We start from the raw sequence: 20,394 nt of genomic DNA, 5'->3' as shown, positions 1-20,394 counted from the left end.
AAAGGTTTGAGAGCCGTCCATGGTGCGCTGCCGTGCACCCGACAATCGTAAATCATTTGTGATGTTGTATCGCATCGCTGAAAAAATGTAGCTGGTTGTATTGCTAGCTAAAGGCTGTGGGCTAATGTGAGTGGTGTTCACCTACTCCCGGAGGCCCCCACCTTCCTGTTTAACCTGGAAGGACAACAAGCTCCGCATAGTGGGCCTGGACGGGCGGCATATTGGGCAGTAACAGCATGCTAACACTAAGGCTGCAACAACGAATCGATTAAATCGATAAAAATCGATAATTAAATTCGTTGCCACCGAATTATCTTATCGATTATTATCGCGGGTGTTTTCCAACATTAAAATGTAACGTAAAGCTGCTTTCTTTTTACCGTTCAGTAACGGCACTAGGCTGAACGAACAATATGCAACGGGTCGGTATAAACACAACACAATGGGCGCGTTCGGAAATACCACACCGGAGCGCACTCGCCTATTAGTTAGCATTGCACAGTGGGCTCAGTGCGCTATTTCCGAACGAGCCATTGTCTTGAACGTGACCAGAGCGCCCGGTCCGCATCTACCCATCTCTCCCAACTTCAGTCTCCCCCCACACACACACACACACACACACACACACACACACACACACACACACACACACACACACACACACACACACACACACACACACACACACACACAGAGGGAGAGCGTCAGCTCTGTGGCTGCGATGATCTGCTTGCAAAATGCCCCAAACAGGTCCCAAAACATGGCATTTGTGAGCACGGCCACTGTCCATATTTGTTTGTCTTATGACAAAAAATGCTCCACAATGTCTGAATCTGTGAGCTTGCAGGCTGTCTACGACGAGCACTATAGCAGTGTAGCTTGCTAACGATCGTTAGCTCCTCATTTGTTCCACCTGTGTAATCACAGCAGCGCATTGAAGTGGGCACAGGGCAAAAATCTCCGTGAAGTGAACGTTTTTGCTTAACAATGATTTATTCAGTGCTGTTTAACTTTAGCAATATGTGATACTAGAGCCTAGACCCTAGAGAACATGCCAATATGGCTGCTATAAGAACGGTTTCCCCTATCAGCTAGCATGCTACTAATTGTAACTTGTGTGCACTGTGTGTGTGTGTGTGTGTGTGTGTGTGTGTGACTGTGCGTGCGTGCGTGTCCACACAGACTGTGTAGGACAGTGGTTCTCATAGTGGGAGTTCCAGCTACATTATAGATAGTTAGGAAGTAAACCAAGTGGACCCTAAAGGGTCTGTAACAGAGAGTGCAAAAATGGAACCAAATGGACTCACAATTGATTTTACCATAGAAATAAAAAAATAAAAATTGGGGTCCCAGAGATAGAAATGGAAAGAGACAGTCAGGTATACACGGTCAACATTACAGATTACAGTATCATTACAAGTAGGAATGGCAATGAAATCAAATTGGATAAAAAAGGGGGTAAAATATTAATTTTGAATGAGTATTCATTTTTATTGTCTTTATTGTTAGTTACAACATGCCTAAAATAATTTGAAGCTAATTTTTTTAAGTAATTGCAAAAAGGTGCCATAATCCGATTAATCGATTCATCGTTTAAATAATCGGCCGATGAATCGATTATGAAATTAATCGTTAGTTGCAGCCCTAGCTAACACTAGGGGCAGCAAAGGAGTTAAGTGAACATGAACTGTCAACCGCATTATATTCGTTTCCCTGTCAGATTAATTGTAATTTGCGGATTCAAATAAAGAAAGTATGTGTGTGTGTGTGTGTGTGTGTGCACACTAAAAACATGTGGGATATTTCTGTAACTCAATTCCTGGGTTACTTGCGTTGTGTTATATTTCTGGGTTATTTTCCAGAGCCATAACCATTTCCTGGGTTATAGGGACCCAATTCATGGGTTTTTAAAGTGGGTTAAGATTTCTGGGTTATTTTTCTGAGGGTAACCCAATTGTTGGGTCGGATAGGTCACACCCCATGGGAGTGGTTAGAGGAAGTCCATTTCCCAGCATACACTGGGGTGCCAAGGACCGTGTGTTATTGTTCTTATATGTGTTATTATTTGAATATTAGAATGTGTATGTTATGGGTCGTTGTGTTTAGTGTTTTGTTATGGTATTATTTGGTGATATGTTGTTTTATGTGATTTGTTAGCAAAACCATGAATGTAAATGTCTGTTTGTTTGGTCAGTCTCTCTCCCCTTTTCCCATTCATATGTATAGTATCTGTTGGAAAGGGTTTGTTGTTGATGGTTGCTCCAACAAAGATTGTTCATGCCTCTTGCAGGCAACTATACACAGTAAAAACACTTATGTAACCCATCCCAGCCATATCAATTTCCTAGGATATAGGGACCCAATTCATGGGTTATAAGATTTCTGTAACCTTATTGTTGGCTCAGAGAGTTGGGATTGATTGGTTGATTGGTTGATTGATTGATTGATTGATTGATTGATTGACTGATTGATTGAACCAATAATGCTTCATTCATAACCGACATTATGGGTCAAAATAACTTGGAAGTTGGGTTATGCTGACCCTCTGAATGGGTTATTTTTATAACCCAAGTTATAACCCAAATTATGGGCCAAAATTAATAACCCATTTTGTTGCGTCAAAATAACCCAGGGGTTGAATAGGACCCTTTGTAAACCAGGAGGGGGGTTAAAAATAACCCAATATGGGTTATTTTAACCCAGCCATTTTTTTTGTGTGTGTGTGTGTGTGTGTGTGTGTGTGTGTGCACTGACCCGTATCCCCTCTGAGGCAGACATTCCAGTATATCGTAGCACAGACTGAGCTGGTCGTCTCTCTCTGAGCTGTAGATGCACTCCAGAGCCACCGTCATCAACTGGTCTGGATCGCCCATGATCTTCTGTTGGCACTGATAGGAGAGAATACACAAAATAATAATAATATCAATAATAATAAGATAAAAATAAACTCACACACTCACTCAAACTGATACGTCTGACAGTTGTGAAAGATAATTTACATTAGGTTTTTAAGGGCATAAGGTTGCATCCGTGAACAATCAAAAGTATGCTGGAAATGTCATTAAAATCAATGTTGACATGAAACACTGACTATGTAGGAAGTAAAAAAACGAGGCACTTTGTTTCAAAAAGGGTGCAGACCACTGCTGTATATGCATGCATAGTACATTGTATACGCGCATTTGTTTCATTCGACACGCTTGTCAGTGTAGACACATGTTCCCTATGGCAATGAATGTAGCTTTGAATCAAACTGAGATGGATTGAGAGGAGAGGAATGCTACTCTGTTACATGTCACACGTGTATGTGCATGCGTGCGTGCGTGCGTGCGTGTGTGTGTGTGTGCGTTCACAGTGAGGTCCGTCAGGGCCAGCTATTCTCTACTTACGTCAGGTTCACAGTGCTGGAACACTCTCAGACCCCTTTTCCACCAGTTGTTTCCCAATGGGAACCGGTTCAGTTATTTTTGGTTCTTAGTGAGCCATGGCTCCAAAATTGGTGGGAAAACTAAACCTATATTGCATTGTTTATAGGTCCAATACAAGTAAATTAATACATGATAACCCTTCCACAGTAGTACCTTTTTCATATTTTTGTTTATTTTGCATAATTTCCTACATAATGCCTCATTTGCATATCTAAAAATGTAAAATGTAAAAATACAATAAATCATTGTCTTCGTGTAAGTAATCAATTGGGGGAAGTGTCATGGTGATAACAATCTAATATAGGTATGGTTTTGCACACTCAATTCATAATTAACTTTCCAATTTTGGAGCTCTGGCTCATGGACTAAGAACCAAAAAGAACTGAACCGGGTTCCAACCGGAACCAACCGGTGGAAAGGGGGTCTCAGAGGCAGCGTGAGGTCCGTCAGGGCCAGCTGTTCTCTACTCACGTCAGGTTTACAGTGCTGGAACACCCCCAGAGGCAGCGTGAGGTCCGTCAGGGCCAGGCCGACCAGGTATTCTCTGAGCAGCGTCTTGGAGGTCCCGGTCGTCTGTCTCTCGCAGCGGTGGAGGAAGGGCATCATCCACTGGAAGGCGTCCTTCACGTAGCGCTCCGGAGGAGACTGAATCGTGTAGACGTCACATAATGTCAGTGTCCGTCGGTCCGAATGCAAAACGTTGCAGTTTGTTCATTAGCAGAGTTCAACCCAGCGGTATTCAGGCCACACATTTAACACTTAGCCCGCTAGCATTTATTGAGGATCAAATTCACGCAAGAATATTTCCCAGTTGAGCTCTTATTTTGAAAAGCCACATTTACAGACTTCCGGAAGTGAACATAAACTAGTAAGTGAAACGGGTCCTGGACAGGCCTTGTTTACCAAATGGATCTATACCGGGGCACTGGAGGGATCCACATCGTCGGCTCTGTGCCGTCAAAGAAAGGTTGTTTTGACCCATCTGGGACAAGGAATAAGAGATACAGTCGATTGAAAGAAACAGACTGGATGGATTATTATGGTGCCGGCGATCTAATATGGGCGACCCAGTGTTGTGACAACAGCTAGCTACCCGATGCTAACGTAAGTAGCATTATGGCTTGATGGATCCATGTAAGTTGTGTGAAGTCAACAAGATGGTCACATATTTCTGCAGGTCACCAATTTCACCATAATTTGCCATGCTGGAGTGACCGAGTGTGAGTGAGCAAGTGGCCGAGATTTTGGGTATTGGAATTTGGCCTTAGGGGATTCACTTACCCCCCGATTCAATATGACATCGATACCTAGGGTGCCGATTCGATATGAACTGTGATTCTCAATTATACATGACGATTCTGACCGAGGCTAAGTCATTGATTTTTTTTTTTACATTTTCATTTTTTCATGTCATGGGAAAGCAGAAATACATAGCTTCAAAGTGACATATTGGTTGTTCAGTTTGACCCAGCAATTTTGGAGATATGTCATATAGAGTAATGTCTTGCATAGATGAGAAAACAGGCCTGAAAGGTTCACTTCTGTGGTCTCTAACATTACACCTAGCTACATGTTTAAGCATTTATTTCATATTTACATGTCTATTTCAGCTCTGATATTTATTTCAGACATGCTCTAGTATGTGAAGTCTGCCCAAGATGGTGTCGGAGGAGGGGGCGTAGCTTACGTTCTTCATGAGGAGGCGGAGCTTGTCGATGTCACTGAGCTGCTGCAGGTGTCGCAGCGTGACGCTCAGGTCGCAGCGCGTCTCGTACACCAGCGTCTCCATGGTAACCAGGTCGTCACACAGCCCCTCCAGCCCCGGGATGTCACGCTCCTTCCCCAGACGCACCAATGACAGCGCACAGTCCACCTGAGACAGCCAAGGAGAGAGCACAGAACACCTGAAGCGACCAATGAGAGCGCAGACTCCACCTGAACCAACCAATGAGAGAGCAGACTCCACCTGAACCAACCAATGAGAGAGAGGAGAGTCCACCTGAACCAATCAATGACAGAGAACACAGTCCACCTGAACCGACCAATGACAGAGCACCACGGTTATACTAGTTTTGGATTTTTGAGTGGCACATTTTGGTTTAGTTTTAGTTGTTTGGAATATAGTTTTTTACCAGAGCTGGTTTAGAGAGCTGGTTTATGAACAATCGTGTCTTTCTGGACTAGCAAGCTATCTCTCCCATTGGCTGCCGTAGTGCCCGTACTACACTGCGTGAAAAGAGGAGTTAACGGGCAATTATGGGCACGAGATTTGCCCGTAAACCTCAAGTTTAGCAGCTATATACAGTTAATATAAGGTAATATACAGGTGTGATGGTACAATTCGGGAGTTTACCGGAGTTGTTTGTAAAGTTTAACGGGAGTTTCCTGTAATATACACATCCGCATTCCATGCTTTTTGTGCAGTGCTAGCAAGCTATCATTATCATTGGCTGCATTAACCCGCCGCCATGATGCCTCAGAAGTATTTAGGCCAACTTGTTTCAGAATAACAGCGCAGCGCAGCTAAACAGTGCGTGACCTGCATGAGCGCACACCCGCTGAGTTAATGGGTAACAGTAACACAGTTGAGTCTCAGTCGAGACGGGGACCCCCGCTGTACCCACGGACCCCCATGCAGACTGCCGCGGACCGCGATTTTGACACATATGAGAGATGTTCTTTAATACCTGCCCAGCCAATGTCAACACTACAACTGACGGGTGCAGTACTTAGTTTAGACAGTACTTAGTTTAGACTTGTCATTGGTTAGACCAGTCATTAGTCCTACAACTACAACCTATCTCAAACCCTCACCCTAACCCTAACCTCCCATGGGGCAGCAAACCTAAACCTAACCTTAACCCATGTCTAACCAATGACTAGTCTAAACTAAGTATGCACCCCCAACTGACAGCTGTGTGTGAGGTGCGCTATATAATGAGAATGGCTTACCTGGGGGTGTACCTACAACCAAATGGACCCATACCAGTCCATTTGTACAGTCTCAGGGTTTATTGTCATAAGGGTCCTTTTGTTTCAAGTCACTAGCGGTGTGGTTTGGGCTTTAGTTTTAGTCGTTTCATACCTTGGTTGTGTGTCAGGTGCAGGATTGAAAAGTATTGTGTAATAAAAACTCAGCAAACGGTAGCATAAAAAAATGAATTCAATTACAGATGAACCACCAGCAATCCATCCACAAATGAAAACCAAGGGCATTTTGTCTATAATTTCAGTTCGTTTTTATATACACACACACAATAAAGTTAGTTATTGCTCATTTATTTTTATTGTAGTTTTTATTAAAATGTTACCACTAGGACCGACAACTAAGAAAGGTTTGTTTACGTTTAGAGCAAGAAGTGTGCCACAGTGAAAACCTTCCTACTTGAATGGAGCAGTGTGTCACAGTGAAAACCTTCCTTTCTTTCTCACCTTTATTTATACTCGGAAATACAGTTGAGGGCAAGCCCTCATTTTCAACGTTTCCTACATGTCTGGAGCAGTGTGTCACATTGAAAAGCTTCCTACCTCTCTGGAGCATGCATCTATGATGTGCGCCCGGGGGCGGTACCAGTGTGTGTGTCACAGTGAAAAGCTTCCTAGCTGTCTGGAGCAGTGTGTCACAGTGAAAAGCTTCCTACCTGTCTGGAGCAGTGTGTCACAGTGAAAAGCTTCCTACCTGTCTGGGGCAGTGTGTCACAGTGAAAAGCTTCCTACCTGTCTGGAGCAGTGTGTCACAGTGAAAAGCTTCCTACCTGTCTGGAGCATGCGTCTATGCTCTGGGCTCGGAGGCCGTACCAGTGGGTCAGCTGATCGATGGAGGGGGTGGCCGCACGGAAACACAGCAGCTCCGGAGCGTCCTCGTACAGAACGCTGTCGTCCTCACACTGAGTCTGATCCAACACCGATCTGAGAGAGAGACATAGAAAGACACACAGAGAGAGAGAGAGAGAGAGGGAAAACAAAAATAGTGTTTTGTCCAAAATGAGTTAATAGCACAGCAAGACTCTAGACATACTTGCGTGCATGCGTACCTGCACTCCTCTGCCTCACACCAGTCCATATCTCTGTGTCTCTGCTCGTCCCACGGAATCAACTGCAGCTCTCCATTATCGTCCACACTGAGGTGCACACACACACACACACACACACACACACACACACACACACACACACACACACACACACACACACACACACACACACACACACACACACACACACACACACACACACACACACACACACACACACACACACACACACACACACACACACTAAATCAATACTTGCAGGTGTGTCAACGGACCGGACAGAGCACAGCACTGAGTCCTAAGACACGGAGGATGAACAAGCACTTCTTGTTTTGTCGTTTGTCGTGTGCGAACATAATGCAGAGTGGCCATTAAAACATCAATGAGATGTGACCAAAGATGGTGCATTTATGAAGATGGGCCAACTTCATTGGAGCCACTATAGATGCGAAATGGTACACAAAGCCTACAAATGGTCTCCTAAAAATTTGTAGGCGTGGTTTGCTTCTCAAGGTTCAAGGTTCAAGGTTGTCTTTATTTGTCTCCCTTGGGAGAAATTTGTCTTGGAGACAGAGTCACAGCTGCATACAAATAACAGACACGTTCACATAAGAAAAGGAAAAACACCATGAAACACCCAACATACAAAACAGAGATATTGCACACATTCCCTTGATAAAGTGCAACTAGTCAAAAAAGTGCATTTGGCAATCCCTGAATCTCTTCTCCCCGCGAGTTTGTTGCTGGGATAAAGAAATGTCGATAACAAAGTAGATTTTCTCCTGATTTGTCTGTACACAAAATTCAAATAGCTCCACCCCCCCCCCCCTCCCACTGTCATTCTATTGGCCGATCCAGGTCACTTCAGGCTATGGGATTGTTGTTGCTGCTGGGAGGGACGCTATAGATATTGCGCTCGTATGGCTAAATATAACATTAAAAAAATGTCATCGTTCATGTGAACTACTCTGTCCACGGTTATTTATTGCAATGAAGAAAAATCGCTATGATGATCCGTGACGGCTTGTCACCATTGGCGAGCACAGGTTGAATGCATGCTTCAAGCCGGCCGGACCACCCAACCATGCGCTATGCATAGCGATTCTCATCATTTCAATAGGCTTACATATTAAATCATTCCATTTCACATGAACAATGGTGAAACTAAGATATGGGCATAATATTATACATTGCAATGAAATTGCATAGCGTTTTCATTCAAATTGCTGGGTTGAACCTCGCACTGCAATTGGCTAAAAGTTTAAATCCCACCCACCCCCCCCATAATATAGGGAAAGATAGAGGGAAAAAAGCCCCAAAAATACATTTATATATTACATTTTGGCTGAAAAAAGCAAATTTGATGGATACGTTAATGGTCTGTCGGTATTGTCGCATCTTAGTAGTCTATTTGGGAATGGCGAGGAAGCCTTGTCATGTTGCAATGTCACATTGATTTACACAGCACAATCAAGATTGTAACGTATACAATATGAATATTATTGAATTGCTTTATGATGGTTTCATATACAACAGATCAATAATGTTGACTGAACTTCTCACCCTATATCTCTAAGGGAGATGCCTGCCCACCCGTCAGAGAAAACTCATTCATGCCGCTTGTATTCTCGACCTTATTCTTTCGGCCATGACCCCACACTTCATGACCATAGGTGAGAGTAGGAACGAAGATTGCTCGGGGTGTGGGTGTGTGTGTGTGTATTTGTGTGCGAGCGTCCTACCAGGCCTCAGGCAGTAGGGGGCAGTATTCATGAGGAGAGGTGGTTTCTGGGAAGTTGTAGAGCAGTGCCAGGCGATGCTGCAGGAGATCAGCTCCGTGATACGTGAAGAGGATGTCTAGAGCCTGCACGTTACTCTCCTGTACGCACACGCACACACACACACACACACACACACACACACACACACACACACACACACACACACACACACACACACACACACACACACACACACACACACACACACACACACACACACACACACACCTTTAGAAACCAGAGATAACCAACATGCACTGCTTTATGAACCAATCCAAATGTGTTATAATCGTGCACTTGTTGACAAGTTTTAGATTTTTGGCATGGTGTTAGGTATTGTTATAGGGTTTTCAAAAAGCATCGTAAACGAGTTGGGCTCGCCCCCTAGTGGTCCGTTTGCAATTAATCTAATATTAACCCATTCTGACCTGAGATCAGATTCATATGAGGTTTCCACTGGACACACACTGGTCTGATTAACCCATTCTGACCTGAGATCAGATTCTAAAAATCGTTCTTCGATTTAAAAAAAATAGCGGACCTACAAGCTCGTAGCGCGCCACTCGGTGGCACGCTATGAGCTTGTAGATCTGCTATTTTTCAATAGCTAAAGCATAACATGATGCCAACACCAAAATGGGTTCCCGTTCAGAATGGGTTAAATGGGCCAGTATATGGTTAAAAACCATAATAAGGGATAAAAGAAAAAAAATCAATGGATTCTATTAGGCCTAAGTGGGTTAAAAGGACAAAAACCTATGTTTCTATGTCAGTGGTGCTCAACCTTTTTCATGTCAAGGAGAATTATATGTATTTGGCCGCCGACCCCCATCTGAAAATATGTTGTTCCAGAGACCACCTCCAAGATTTGCGCTACATTTTCAAGACTTTTCAAATATCAGACCTACAAGCTTGTAGTGCGGCACTCGGGGCCACGCTATGAGCTTGTAGATCTGCTATTTTTCCAATAGCTATAGTATAACATGAAGGTCCTTGTTAAGATAAACAGGGGGTTTATTTTACCTGTGTGTAGGTCCTTGTTAAGATAAACAGGTTTATTTTACCCGTGCGTAGGTCCTTGTTAAGATAAACAGGTTTATTTTACCTGTGCGTAGGTCCTTGTTAAGATAAACAGGTTTATTTTACCTGTGCGTAGGTCCTTGTTAAGATGAACAGGTTTATTTTACCTGTGCATAGGTCCTTGTTAAGATAAACAGGTTTATTTTACCTGTGCATAGGTCCTTGTTAAGATAAACAGGTTTATTTTACCTGTGCGTAGGTCCTTGTTAAGATAAACAGGTTTATTTTACCCGTGTGTAGGTCCTTGTTAAGATAAACAGGTTTATTTTACCTGTGCGTAGGTCCTTGTTAAGATAAACAGGTTTATTTTACCTGTGTGTAGGTCCTTGTTAAGATAAACAGGTTTATTTTACCTGTGCGTAGGTCCTTGTTAAGATGAACAGGTTTATTTTACCTGTGCGTAGGTCCTTGTTAAGATAAACAGGTTTATTTTACCCGTGCGTAGGTCCTTGCTGAAAGAACGATGTTCTGACTGCGGAACTTCTTGAAGAACTGTGCGTCGTATCGCTCCTCTGCAACGTGAGCTCCTCCAAGTATCTCCTACACACATGCGCGCGCGCGCACACACACACACACACACACACACACACACACACACACACACACACACACACACACACACACACACACACACACACACACACACACACACACACACACACACACACACACACACACACACACACACACACACACACACACACACACACAGAGAGATGACAAAGAGGGTAAGTTTGGTGATAGAGGGGTGTGTTTACAGTGTGTGTGTGTGTGTGTGTGTGTGTGTGTGTGTGTGTGTGTGTGTGTGTCCGTGTCCGATGGATAGCCTTTAGCTACAAAACAATCTGACAGGGACGTGGTTTCCATGGCAATGTCCAGACAGACAGACAGACAGACAGACAGACATCTAACAGGACAATGTCGTTTAGTATGGTTGGATTGGTTTCCTCTCGATGATAAACACTGTTAGCAGTCAACATATGTTTTTTTTTATTGTGGACGATAGATCAACATGGACATCATTAGCACTCTCTGGTCCCATGCAGTAACCGTGAAAAATGGCATGCACTTTCTGCTGCGATATTCTGACATTAAGGAAAAAAGAACAAGAAATGACTCGAGTCACTATAATGTCAGCTTGCATTCCATTGTCTTGCGTGTTGTCAACGCGACCTCACCGAAAATAGTACATATGTACGGAATTGCAACTTCGTACAAAAAAATACTGACAGAGGCATGACTTGCACAAACACGGAAGTGCAATTTCACCGTGTTCGGTTGGAGCTGAAGGGGTGAGTTCGGGTTTGACATCACTATTCTCTGCCTATTGGTTATACAACTCAGACGGGGCTCTACCGAACTCCGCAACGCTCGACACGGCGAATTGCTCGGTTAGCGCCTCACCCGGCGGTGCCTCACGTGGCTCAAGTTGGATAGAGACGGCGCCCCTCCGTCATTGTCTACGGGGACGTGTTTCAGTGTCATATGTACAGATGTTTGGGTCTTGTATTGTAGGAGCCAATATGGGTGTTTTGATATATTTTTGATTATTACTACTTATATGGTGGTGGTTTTGTTGCTCCGCCAGGCCACTAGAGGGCAGTTGAATCATTGGTGGTGGGCTGAGCACGGCACCTACTTACTCATTGATAAAATAGACACACATGTGTTAGCCGGCGTGTTTTGACTGCAAGAGATGCGACAGTTCTTACCGTCCGTCAGCTATCGCTACCACCGTCACTGAAAGAATATAGGAACTTTAGAAACACACAACCGTAGGAATTAGGACAATACACAAACAGTAGACACACGGGTGCATGTTTGGAGGAACCAGGCTGTGGGCGAGGCGAGCGCGTCAAGAAACACTCTTTGGTGAGTCCAAATGCCACCGTGACTCAACTGAACGAGGCACTGGGCCAAATTTTGTTTAGCTACAACATGTATGTACGGAATTGCAATTCTGTACATATATTACTATTCCTGTGACAGCGGGTTGGTGTTGTACCTTAGTGGGACTTTCTGGAGTCACGTTTGCAGTCTCTAGTCATGGTGCGGCGGGGGATGCCGCACATTTACATGGATGTGAAAACTGACATGTTGAGTAATGAGCATTGTCCCTGTCAAATAAATAAATAGTAGTAGTACCTCATATGTGGCCAGTCGGTCTAGGTAGGAGAGCAGCTTCAGACGACTCCGACACAACTCCTTCTGCTCCAGAGTCAACCTGCATGTGAGAGCGCGTGCATGTGCGCGCACACAACACACACACACACACACACACACACACACACACACACACACACACACACACACACACACACACACACAGCGGCCAATGAGGTTGCAATAATGAGGCATCTAGATTTTTGAGGCACGCTGGCCCCTCCTATGTCCACAAACTTTGTCCTATACAAAAAACCATTAAATTCCCATCCACAATGAATGGAGAATGTTACGTCAGTGTACATTTTTACGTCATAGTCAAATTATGTCAAATTTTAGGTCATAGTGTAAACGCAAACATTGAAGACAAAGTAAAGGTGAGGACGGAAATTGTGACTGGCCCGGAATGAGATGATGTATGATGATAAGAGCGGCCCCTCACTGCACACAGGTGTGATTGTATTGTATGCCACACGTGCTCAGTACCTGCTGAAGGGTGTGATTGTATTTTCTAAAACGGGTAGTCCCAATACTTCATTCTGATTGGCTGGTTACCGTCACGTGACCGGTGTAAATTTCACCGATAACCCACTGCTTCAATCACTTTGTATCAAACTGCAGCCTTGTAGCTGAACTGGGGAAGGGGAGCGCTTGATTGCTTTACAAACGCATGCCGTGCGGGCGTCTAAGCACCGCCCGGCTCATATGACTGTGAATGTGTGGCTCCAGGCAGCCCCGTAAATACATCAAGCGCATCAAGCACTGGCTGGGAGGTAGAAGACCCGGTAACCTGAGACCTCTCGTGGCTTATTGCTTAAGTATGCCACACGTGCTCAGTACCTGCTGAAGGGTGCTCAGTACCTGCTGAAGGGTGTGATTGTATTGTATTCCACACGTGCTCAGTACCTGCTGAAGGGTGTGATTGTATTGTATGCCACACGTGCTCAGTACCTGCTGAAGGGTGTGATTGTATTGTATGCCACACGTGCTCAGTACCTGCTGAAGGTGACCTTGGCCAGCAGCTCTCGTCTCTTGTTGTTCTCCACTTCCTTTTTCCTCTCCAGCTCTTGGTCCGGTGACAGGAAGTCCTCGTAGGGAACGTCATCCAGGTCCACGTCCCCGGGCATGATGAACCTGGACCACGCACACTTTACAGTATAGGCATATAGCACACACTCCCTTGCAGTACTACTTGTCTAAATCATACGCATAGACATCCACTGAACAAGTGCACTTCAAAGTGTGCATGCAGGGCTGAAGTCATATGGTGTTGGAAGGAACGTGTATTAACACACTCGCCGCCATACGGTGGCTGAATTCTTACTCGAGCACGGCCACGGGTTCATTTCAACTAGGAAGTGTAACATCTCCACGTCACGTATTCCGTGGATGTTTGTAAGCGACGGTCATAGCCTTTATAGGAATGAGCCGCAAATCAAGCTAGTTTCTTTTTTTTTTCTTCAAAAACACAGCCTGGAAGAAGAATCCGATATATTAGCATTAAAAAAATAGTTCCCCAAATCAATCAAATCAAGACACAGGTGTGTAGGTGTGTGTGTGTGCGCGTGCGCGTCCACGCCCACCTGCCCCCGTCCTCTCCGTTGCCGATGGCGATGAGCGCGTCCAGGTCCGTCCCTTTCAGTCCGTACTCCAACAGCTCCTTGGCTGCGTCCACGTTCTCCGGAACGCGCTCCACACACTCATGGAGCACCCACGAACGCTTCCTGATTTTACTCTGAAAGGAGGAAGAGGAGGGGTTTAGCACCCACGAACGCTTCCTGATTTTACTCTGAAAGGAGGAAGAGGAGGGGTTTAGCACCCACGAACGCTTCCTGATTTTACTCTGAAAGGAGGAAGAGGAGGGGTTTAGCACCCACGAACGCTTCCTGATTTTACTCTGAAAGGAGGAAGAGGAGGGGTTTAGCACCCACGAACGCTTCCTGATTTTACTCTGAAAGGAGGAAGAGGAGGGGTTTAGCACCCACGAACGCTTCCTGATTTTACTCTGAAAGGAGGAAGAGGAGGGGTTTAGCACCCACGAACGCTTCCTGATTTTACTCTGAAAGGAGGAAGAGGAGGGGTTTAGCACCCACAAACGCTTCCTGATTTTACTCTGAAAGGAGGAAGAGGAGGGGTTTAGCACCCACAAACGCTTCCTGATTTTACTCTGAAAGGAGGAAGAGGAGGGGTTTAGCACCCACGAACGCTTCCTGATTTTACTCTGAAAGGAGGAAGAGGAGGGGTTTAGCACCCACGAACGCTTCCTGATTTTACTCTGAAAGGAGGAAGAGGAGGGGTTTAGCACCCACGAACGCTTCCTGATTTTACTCTGAAAGGAGGAAGAGGAAGGGTTTAGCACCCACGAACGCTTCCTGATTTTACTCTGAAAGGAGGAAGAGGAAGGGTTTAGCACCCACGAACGCTTCCTGATTTTACTCTGAAAGGAGGAAGAGGAGGGGTTTAGCACCCACGAACGCTTCCTGATTTTACTCTGAAAGGAGGAAGAGGAGGGGTTTAGCACCCACGAACGCTTCCTGATTTTACTCTGAAAGGAGGAAGAGGAGGGGTTTAGCACCCACAAACGCTTCCTGATTTTACTCTGAAAGGAGGAAGAGGAGGGGTTTAGCACCCACAAACGCTTCCTGATTTTACTCTGAAAGGAGGAAGAGGAGGGGTTTAGCACCCACGAACGCTTCCTGATTTTACTCTGAAAGGAGGAAGAGGAGGGGTTTAGCACCCACGAACGCTTCCTGATTTTACTCTGAAAGGAGGAAGAGGAGGGGTTTAGCACCCACAAACGCTTCCTGATTTTACTCTGAAAGGAGGAAGAGGAGGGGTTTAGCACCCACAAACGCTTCCTGATTTTACTCTGAAAGGAGGAAGAGGAGGGGTTTAGCACCCACGAACGCTTCCTGATTTTACTCTGAAAGGAGGAAGAGGAGGGGTTTAGCACCCACGAACGCTTCCTGATTTTACTCTGAAAGGAGGAAGAGGAGGGGTTTAGCACCCACGAACGCTTCCTGATTTTACTCTGAAAGGAGGAAGAGGAGGGGTTTAGCACCCACGAACGCTTCCTGATTTTACTCTGAAAAGGAGAAAGAGGAAGGGTTTAGCACTAAGAATATATATTAATAGAGATGGCATCCGGAGGAAACCCTGAGGCCAAATGGAAATAGTGGCCGAATTTGTCATTGCAGCTCCAGCCAGCGCTGGTCCGTTGACTATCATTGCGCACGTTCGTGTTATTGGGCCCATGACACGCGAACGAATGTTGCATACGTGAATGCGCGCAAACGGCGCAATGATAGTCAACAGCCAGCGTGTTCATGTTATTGGGGCAATCAATCCCAAAATGCACTCTGTTCCTATACCCGGAAGGAGGAGTGAAATCGCCTCATGCGCTTTTGAGAAACTTAATATATACTCTAAGGTTTATCACCCACGAACGCTTCCTGATATTACTCTGAAAGGACGAAGGGGAGGGGTTGAACTAGAGGGCAGCACGGGTCCATAAAATTGGACCCGGTCCGAAAAGGACCCGGTGATATCAAAACCGACCCGATCCGAGAACATTCTAATTGGCCGCACCCGGCCCAGAACCGGACCCGAAAGTTTTGGATCCGGTCCGAAACGGAGCCGAGAAGTTTTGACCAAAACGGCGCTGATCCGATCCGAGATCCGGACCCGTAGTGTGTTCTCTGCAATATTATATGCTTTAACATGACATGAGAATGCTCTCTATGAGCAACGTGCAGGCCGCCGCCTCTCGAGACAGCGCAGCGGAGGAGGAGGGTTGCAAACTTGCATATAGGCTATAGTGCATTTTTGCGCACCGACCGACATTCTTACCAGAGCTGTTGACAATCACAACAAAACTGTCCCACATTTTTCCTCCGAGGTGGAAAGCCTGGTGATGCGAGGTTAGTCCCACATTGCTTGTTGCTTTGCGTTTCACCTCGCTCGCTGAAGGGGGCCGCCATGATTGCATTAATTATATAGCCGTGTGTGTGTGTTTGTGTGCAAGCGAAAGAGAGAGAGAGCGCTCTCGCTCATGTCGAGGTGCATGACGAGACCCAGCCCTCGTTGACTCTGTTCAACAGACAATATGGACACGCAGGTCTATTTTTGAAACCTATTTTTAAAGTTGAAGGGTTTAATTTATAAATCTCGGATCCTCGCGGTTATTTCGGGTATTCTGCATTTCAGATACCTGAAACGAGATCCGTAGCTTTGAAATGGAACCGACCCGTTCCCCGACGGCACGTCAATATTTTGCACCCGACCCAGCTCGGTTCTCGGGTCGGATCTCGGGTATTCGGGTCCGGGTGGACTCGTGCTGCCCTCTAGGTTGAACCCATTTATGCCTGACGTTGAAATAAATCAAAAGTCTTCTGAAAGAAGAATACTATAGGTCTCGCCTATGACTAGGCGAGACCTATAGTCTCGCCTAGCCAGACAACTATTCCACAATCTCCGAATGCTATATAGACTGGAACGACACCTCCCGACATCAGAGTAAGGAAGCTGCCATTTCCGTTCACGAAAATATATTGTATTGTATATAATTTACATTTTATTATTGTTCATAATTATACAAACTGCATTATGTCTGTGATATAAAGCGTGAACTGAAATGCCAACACTGACAAGCATGCCAGCAAGAACAGTGCGATTGACGATGCAGTTTCTTAGCCAAGTCAATATAAATATGGATATGAACAATATAAACAGTACCAGATAGTCTTGTATGGAGGCCACAGACACAGTACTCTTCCTCCACTGTCTGTGGTAGAGCAGGTCAATATAAATGATATTTTTTATAATACATTACCAGACAGTGTTGATTTTGTCGACTAAGCCAAGACGAAAAATGTCGACTACCTTTTTTCACCGACAAAAACTAAATGGAAACTGCTATGATGACTAAAACCAAGACTAAATATACTGACAATTTCGTCAACAAATAAAAACTAGACTAAAATGTTAGGAAGGGACTAGTAAGTGGACAAGAGATCCAGTATAAGTTATTTCCACTTGGTTGCATGCTGAAAATAGCAGATCTACAAGCCCACAACGCGTCGTGCTGCGACACGTTGTGAGCTTGTAGAGCGGCTATTTTAAGTGTAAAAAAACAGTCATTACGACGGCATCAAGGCCCGCCAAAACACATTATGTTCGACTAAAACTAGACCAACACGAAAACATTCCAGGTGACTAAAATGTGACTAAAACTAGTTTCATTCCAAAGACTATGACTAAACTAAAATTGAAATTTGCTGCCAAAAACAACACTGGTGGTATACCGGGTCAATATAAATAGTATTAGTAGTACCAGATAGTCCTGTATGGAGGCCACAGACACCGTGCTCTTCCTCCACTGTCTCTGGTAGACCAGGTCAGAGTCCAGACTGTAGGCCTGAGCCAGAGACAGAGCCTCGCCATACTCCTCATTATCGATCTGGGAAAAACAAGCATTTGATTATATCCACACACAGTAGTAGGAAATAAATGGAAAATGGTGCATTTATATATAGCGCCTTTATCCAAGGCGCTTTACATAAATTGTGCATTACATTCACACACCGATGGCGGCAGAAAACCATGCAAGGCACCAACCAGCACATCAGGAGCAATTAGGGGTTCAGAGTGTTGCTCAAGACACTAACTCTGGGGGAGCCCGGATTCGAACTGGCAACCTTGCGTTTACCATCACTGCATGAAAAGAGGAGTTAACGGGCAATTATGGGCACTGTATTTTGCCCGTAAACCTCAAGTTTAGCGGGCATATACAGTTAAAGTCAGACTGCCATTACTTTTTGGGTCATTTTATTTCGTAGTTTCAGACTCTGAAACGGAAGCCTGTACGTTACTGAACCAATCAGAGTGTCGCATCCCTTCGGGCTATGGGACATTACTAGCCGTGTTGCACACGGGTGCAGTCTGTTTGTTTACAAGGGAGAGAAAGCCGGCACAGCTCAGCTTGTTTGCTGCCACGTGGCTTATTTCTAATCTATGATGTTTTCAGATACATATTTGAGTGTGCTGATTACGTTTAAAATGAGTATTACACTGTCTGGATGTCATCTTGAATGAAAATGAAAAATGAAAATCAGCTGTGTTTGGAAGGATATGGGAATCGGACAGGTGAATTCCATTTTGTTCAAAGGAAGTAATTCAAATTGGCTTTTTTGATGGACAAAAAAACAAACAAACAATTGGGGAACCACCACATGGAACCTCCTCAAGGCCCCCCACCAGGTCGACCGCCCTCCCTCCCTCCCCTTACCTTCCTCTGGTAGAGCTCTTCGGGCGTGGTGGAGCGCAGGCTGACCAGGCGGTAGTTCTTGACGAGGGTGCGCGGGCGCTTGCGCGGCGGGGCGAAGCGCTCCATCTCCGTGGCGTAGTAGAGGCCCTGCTTGACGTAGCCCAGGTAGCGAGCCCTGGCAGACGTCTCGTCGTCAGAGTCCGACGACTCGTCGCCGCCCGTCTCCTCGTTGTCCTCCGCGCCATCCGCACGGCCTCGCTTGTGAGCCACGCCCACCTCGCACTGGGAAAAGTAGAATTGCGTGCAAACGTGACCCGTGGAACTGTACTTAGGTTTGTTTAAAGGGATTGTGGCATAAAAAAAAATTACGTTTTTGTAATTATTCTTAAATGTTTTAGGTTCAATGTCTGGGGGTTTTCTGGCTCAAACAAGTGCTCTGATTTTACTGTCACAACCTGCAAATCCCTGTCAATTGGATGTCAAAGCAGATGTCACTGTTTTCACTGTTTTGCCTGTTTTCATTGGAGCTCAAAAGGCTTCCAAACCCCAGAAAATCCACTGAATAGCTATGTTTCCACGTTAGCTATACGTTAGCTATGTTTTTTGTCTTTTAACCTGTAGCTCTAGCTAGTAGCTATACTCGGGAAAATATTGAAGTTATTAAAGAAGAAGCCTATCCATCATTGCTGTAGGGAAAAAAATATATATATTTTTTAATATACTAAAATAAATTCCCTACCGACTCTGCCCAAAAAACAGGAGACCAACAAATTATTTTGCTTGGCCTTAAACATGTAGGTGTAATGTTAGAGACCACAGAAGTGAACCTTTCAAGCCTGTTTTCTTAACTCGCCGTTTCTCTGCAAGACATTACTCTATAAGCCATATCTCCAAAACTGGTGGGTCAAACTGTACAACCAATATGTAAATTTGAAGCTACGATTCCCTGCTTTCATACGACATAAAAAAAGAAAAAAACTAAAAAGATCCAATGGCAGTCCCTCAGTCAAAATTAGTCACAAAATCAACAGTACAAACAGGAAGAGACAGTTTGATAAGGTTTGGCTGCCCCTTGTCCATTACTTGAGTAGAAAAAAATAATAGACAGGATACCATTGATATGGTTGACTGTACGCCATTTTCTTTTCAGATGTTTTCCATGAGCTTTCTATCATCTTATTCTATAGTATCTATATATTCTATAGTGTCACTGAGCAGTATGGGTGGGAGGGTTGAGGGTATGAGGACATATGTACTGTATAGCATAGTAGTATATATATAGCTTATATGTATAGTCTCATAATATAGATATTCCACTGTTACTTTCTTAGCTTACGCATGTTTTATGATAAATGCTTTTGTGATGTATTCCCATGCTTTTGTTCCTGATTATTGTAAGTCGCTCTGGATTAAGAGCGTCTGCTAAATGCCTAAATTGTAAATTGTAATTGTAAATTGGTTGAGGGATTTCTTTGTCTTTTTTTTTGGTCTTTGTATTTTCTTTCATTCTTTGTTTTCTATAAAAGAAAAATGTATTTCATATCATAATGTTTGTGTAACAATTTATAATCTGTTCAATAAAAACCTATTTGACAAAAAAAAATCAAAAGTACAGTAAAACTAAATGAAAAACCATTCAAAAG

At 44.5% G+C, this 20,394-nt stretch overlaps 1 protein-coding gene across 2 annotated transcripts in view; it reads right to left on the bottom strand.

Annotated features, from left to right (window-relative positions):
* The window catches only part of nbas (NBAS subunit of NRZ tethering complex), a 108,409-nt gene that overhangs the window by 60,809 nt on the left and 27,206 nt on the right, over positions 1-20,394 (bottom strand). The window contains exons 15-26 of one of the 2 annotated variants that reach the window (XM_083791852.1): positions 18,773-19,033; positions 17,819-17,944; positions 14,070-14,221; positions 13,483-13,620; positions 12,469-12,547; positions 10,759-10,863; positions 9,205-9,341; positions 7,463-7,549; positions 7,184-7,337; positions 5,116-5,301; positions 3,900-4,073; positions 2,755-2,888 (exon numbers count right to left, since the gene is read on the bottom strand). In XM_083791852.1, coding sequence (XP_083647978.1) covers positions 2,755-2,888; positions 3,900-4,073; positions 5,116-5,301; positions 7,184-7,337; positions 7,463-7,549; positions 9,205-9,341; positions 10,759-10,863; positions 12,469-12,547; positions 13,483-13,620; positions 14,070-14,221; positions 17,819-17,944; positions 18,773-19,033 — 1,733 coding nt within the window. The remainder of the gene's footprint in view (positions 1-2,754; positions 2,889-3,899; positions 4,074-5,115; positions 5,302-7,183; positions 7,338-7,462; positions 7,550-9,204; positions 9,342-10,758; positions 10,864-12,468; positions 12,548-13,482; positions 13,621-14,069; positions 14,222-17,818; positions 17,945-18,772; positions 19,034-20,394) is intronic. The other variant, XM_083791853.1, reaches the window with a different exon arrangement.

This window comes from Protomyctophum parallelum (genome assembly GCF_964188405.1).
Source record: "Protomyctophum parallelum genome assembly, chromosome: 20".
In the NCBI taxonomy this organism is placed as follows: Eukaryota; Metazoa; Chordata; class Actinopteri; order Myctophiformes; family Myctophidae; genus Protomyctophum; species Protomyctophum parallelum.
This window is presented reverse-complemented; position numbering and strand designations above follow the sequence as displayed.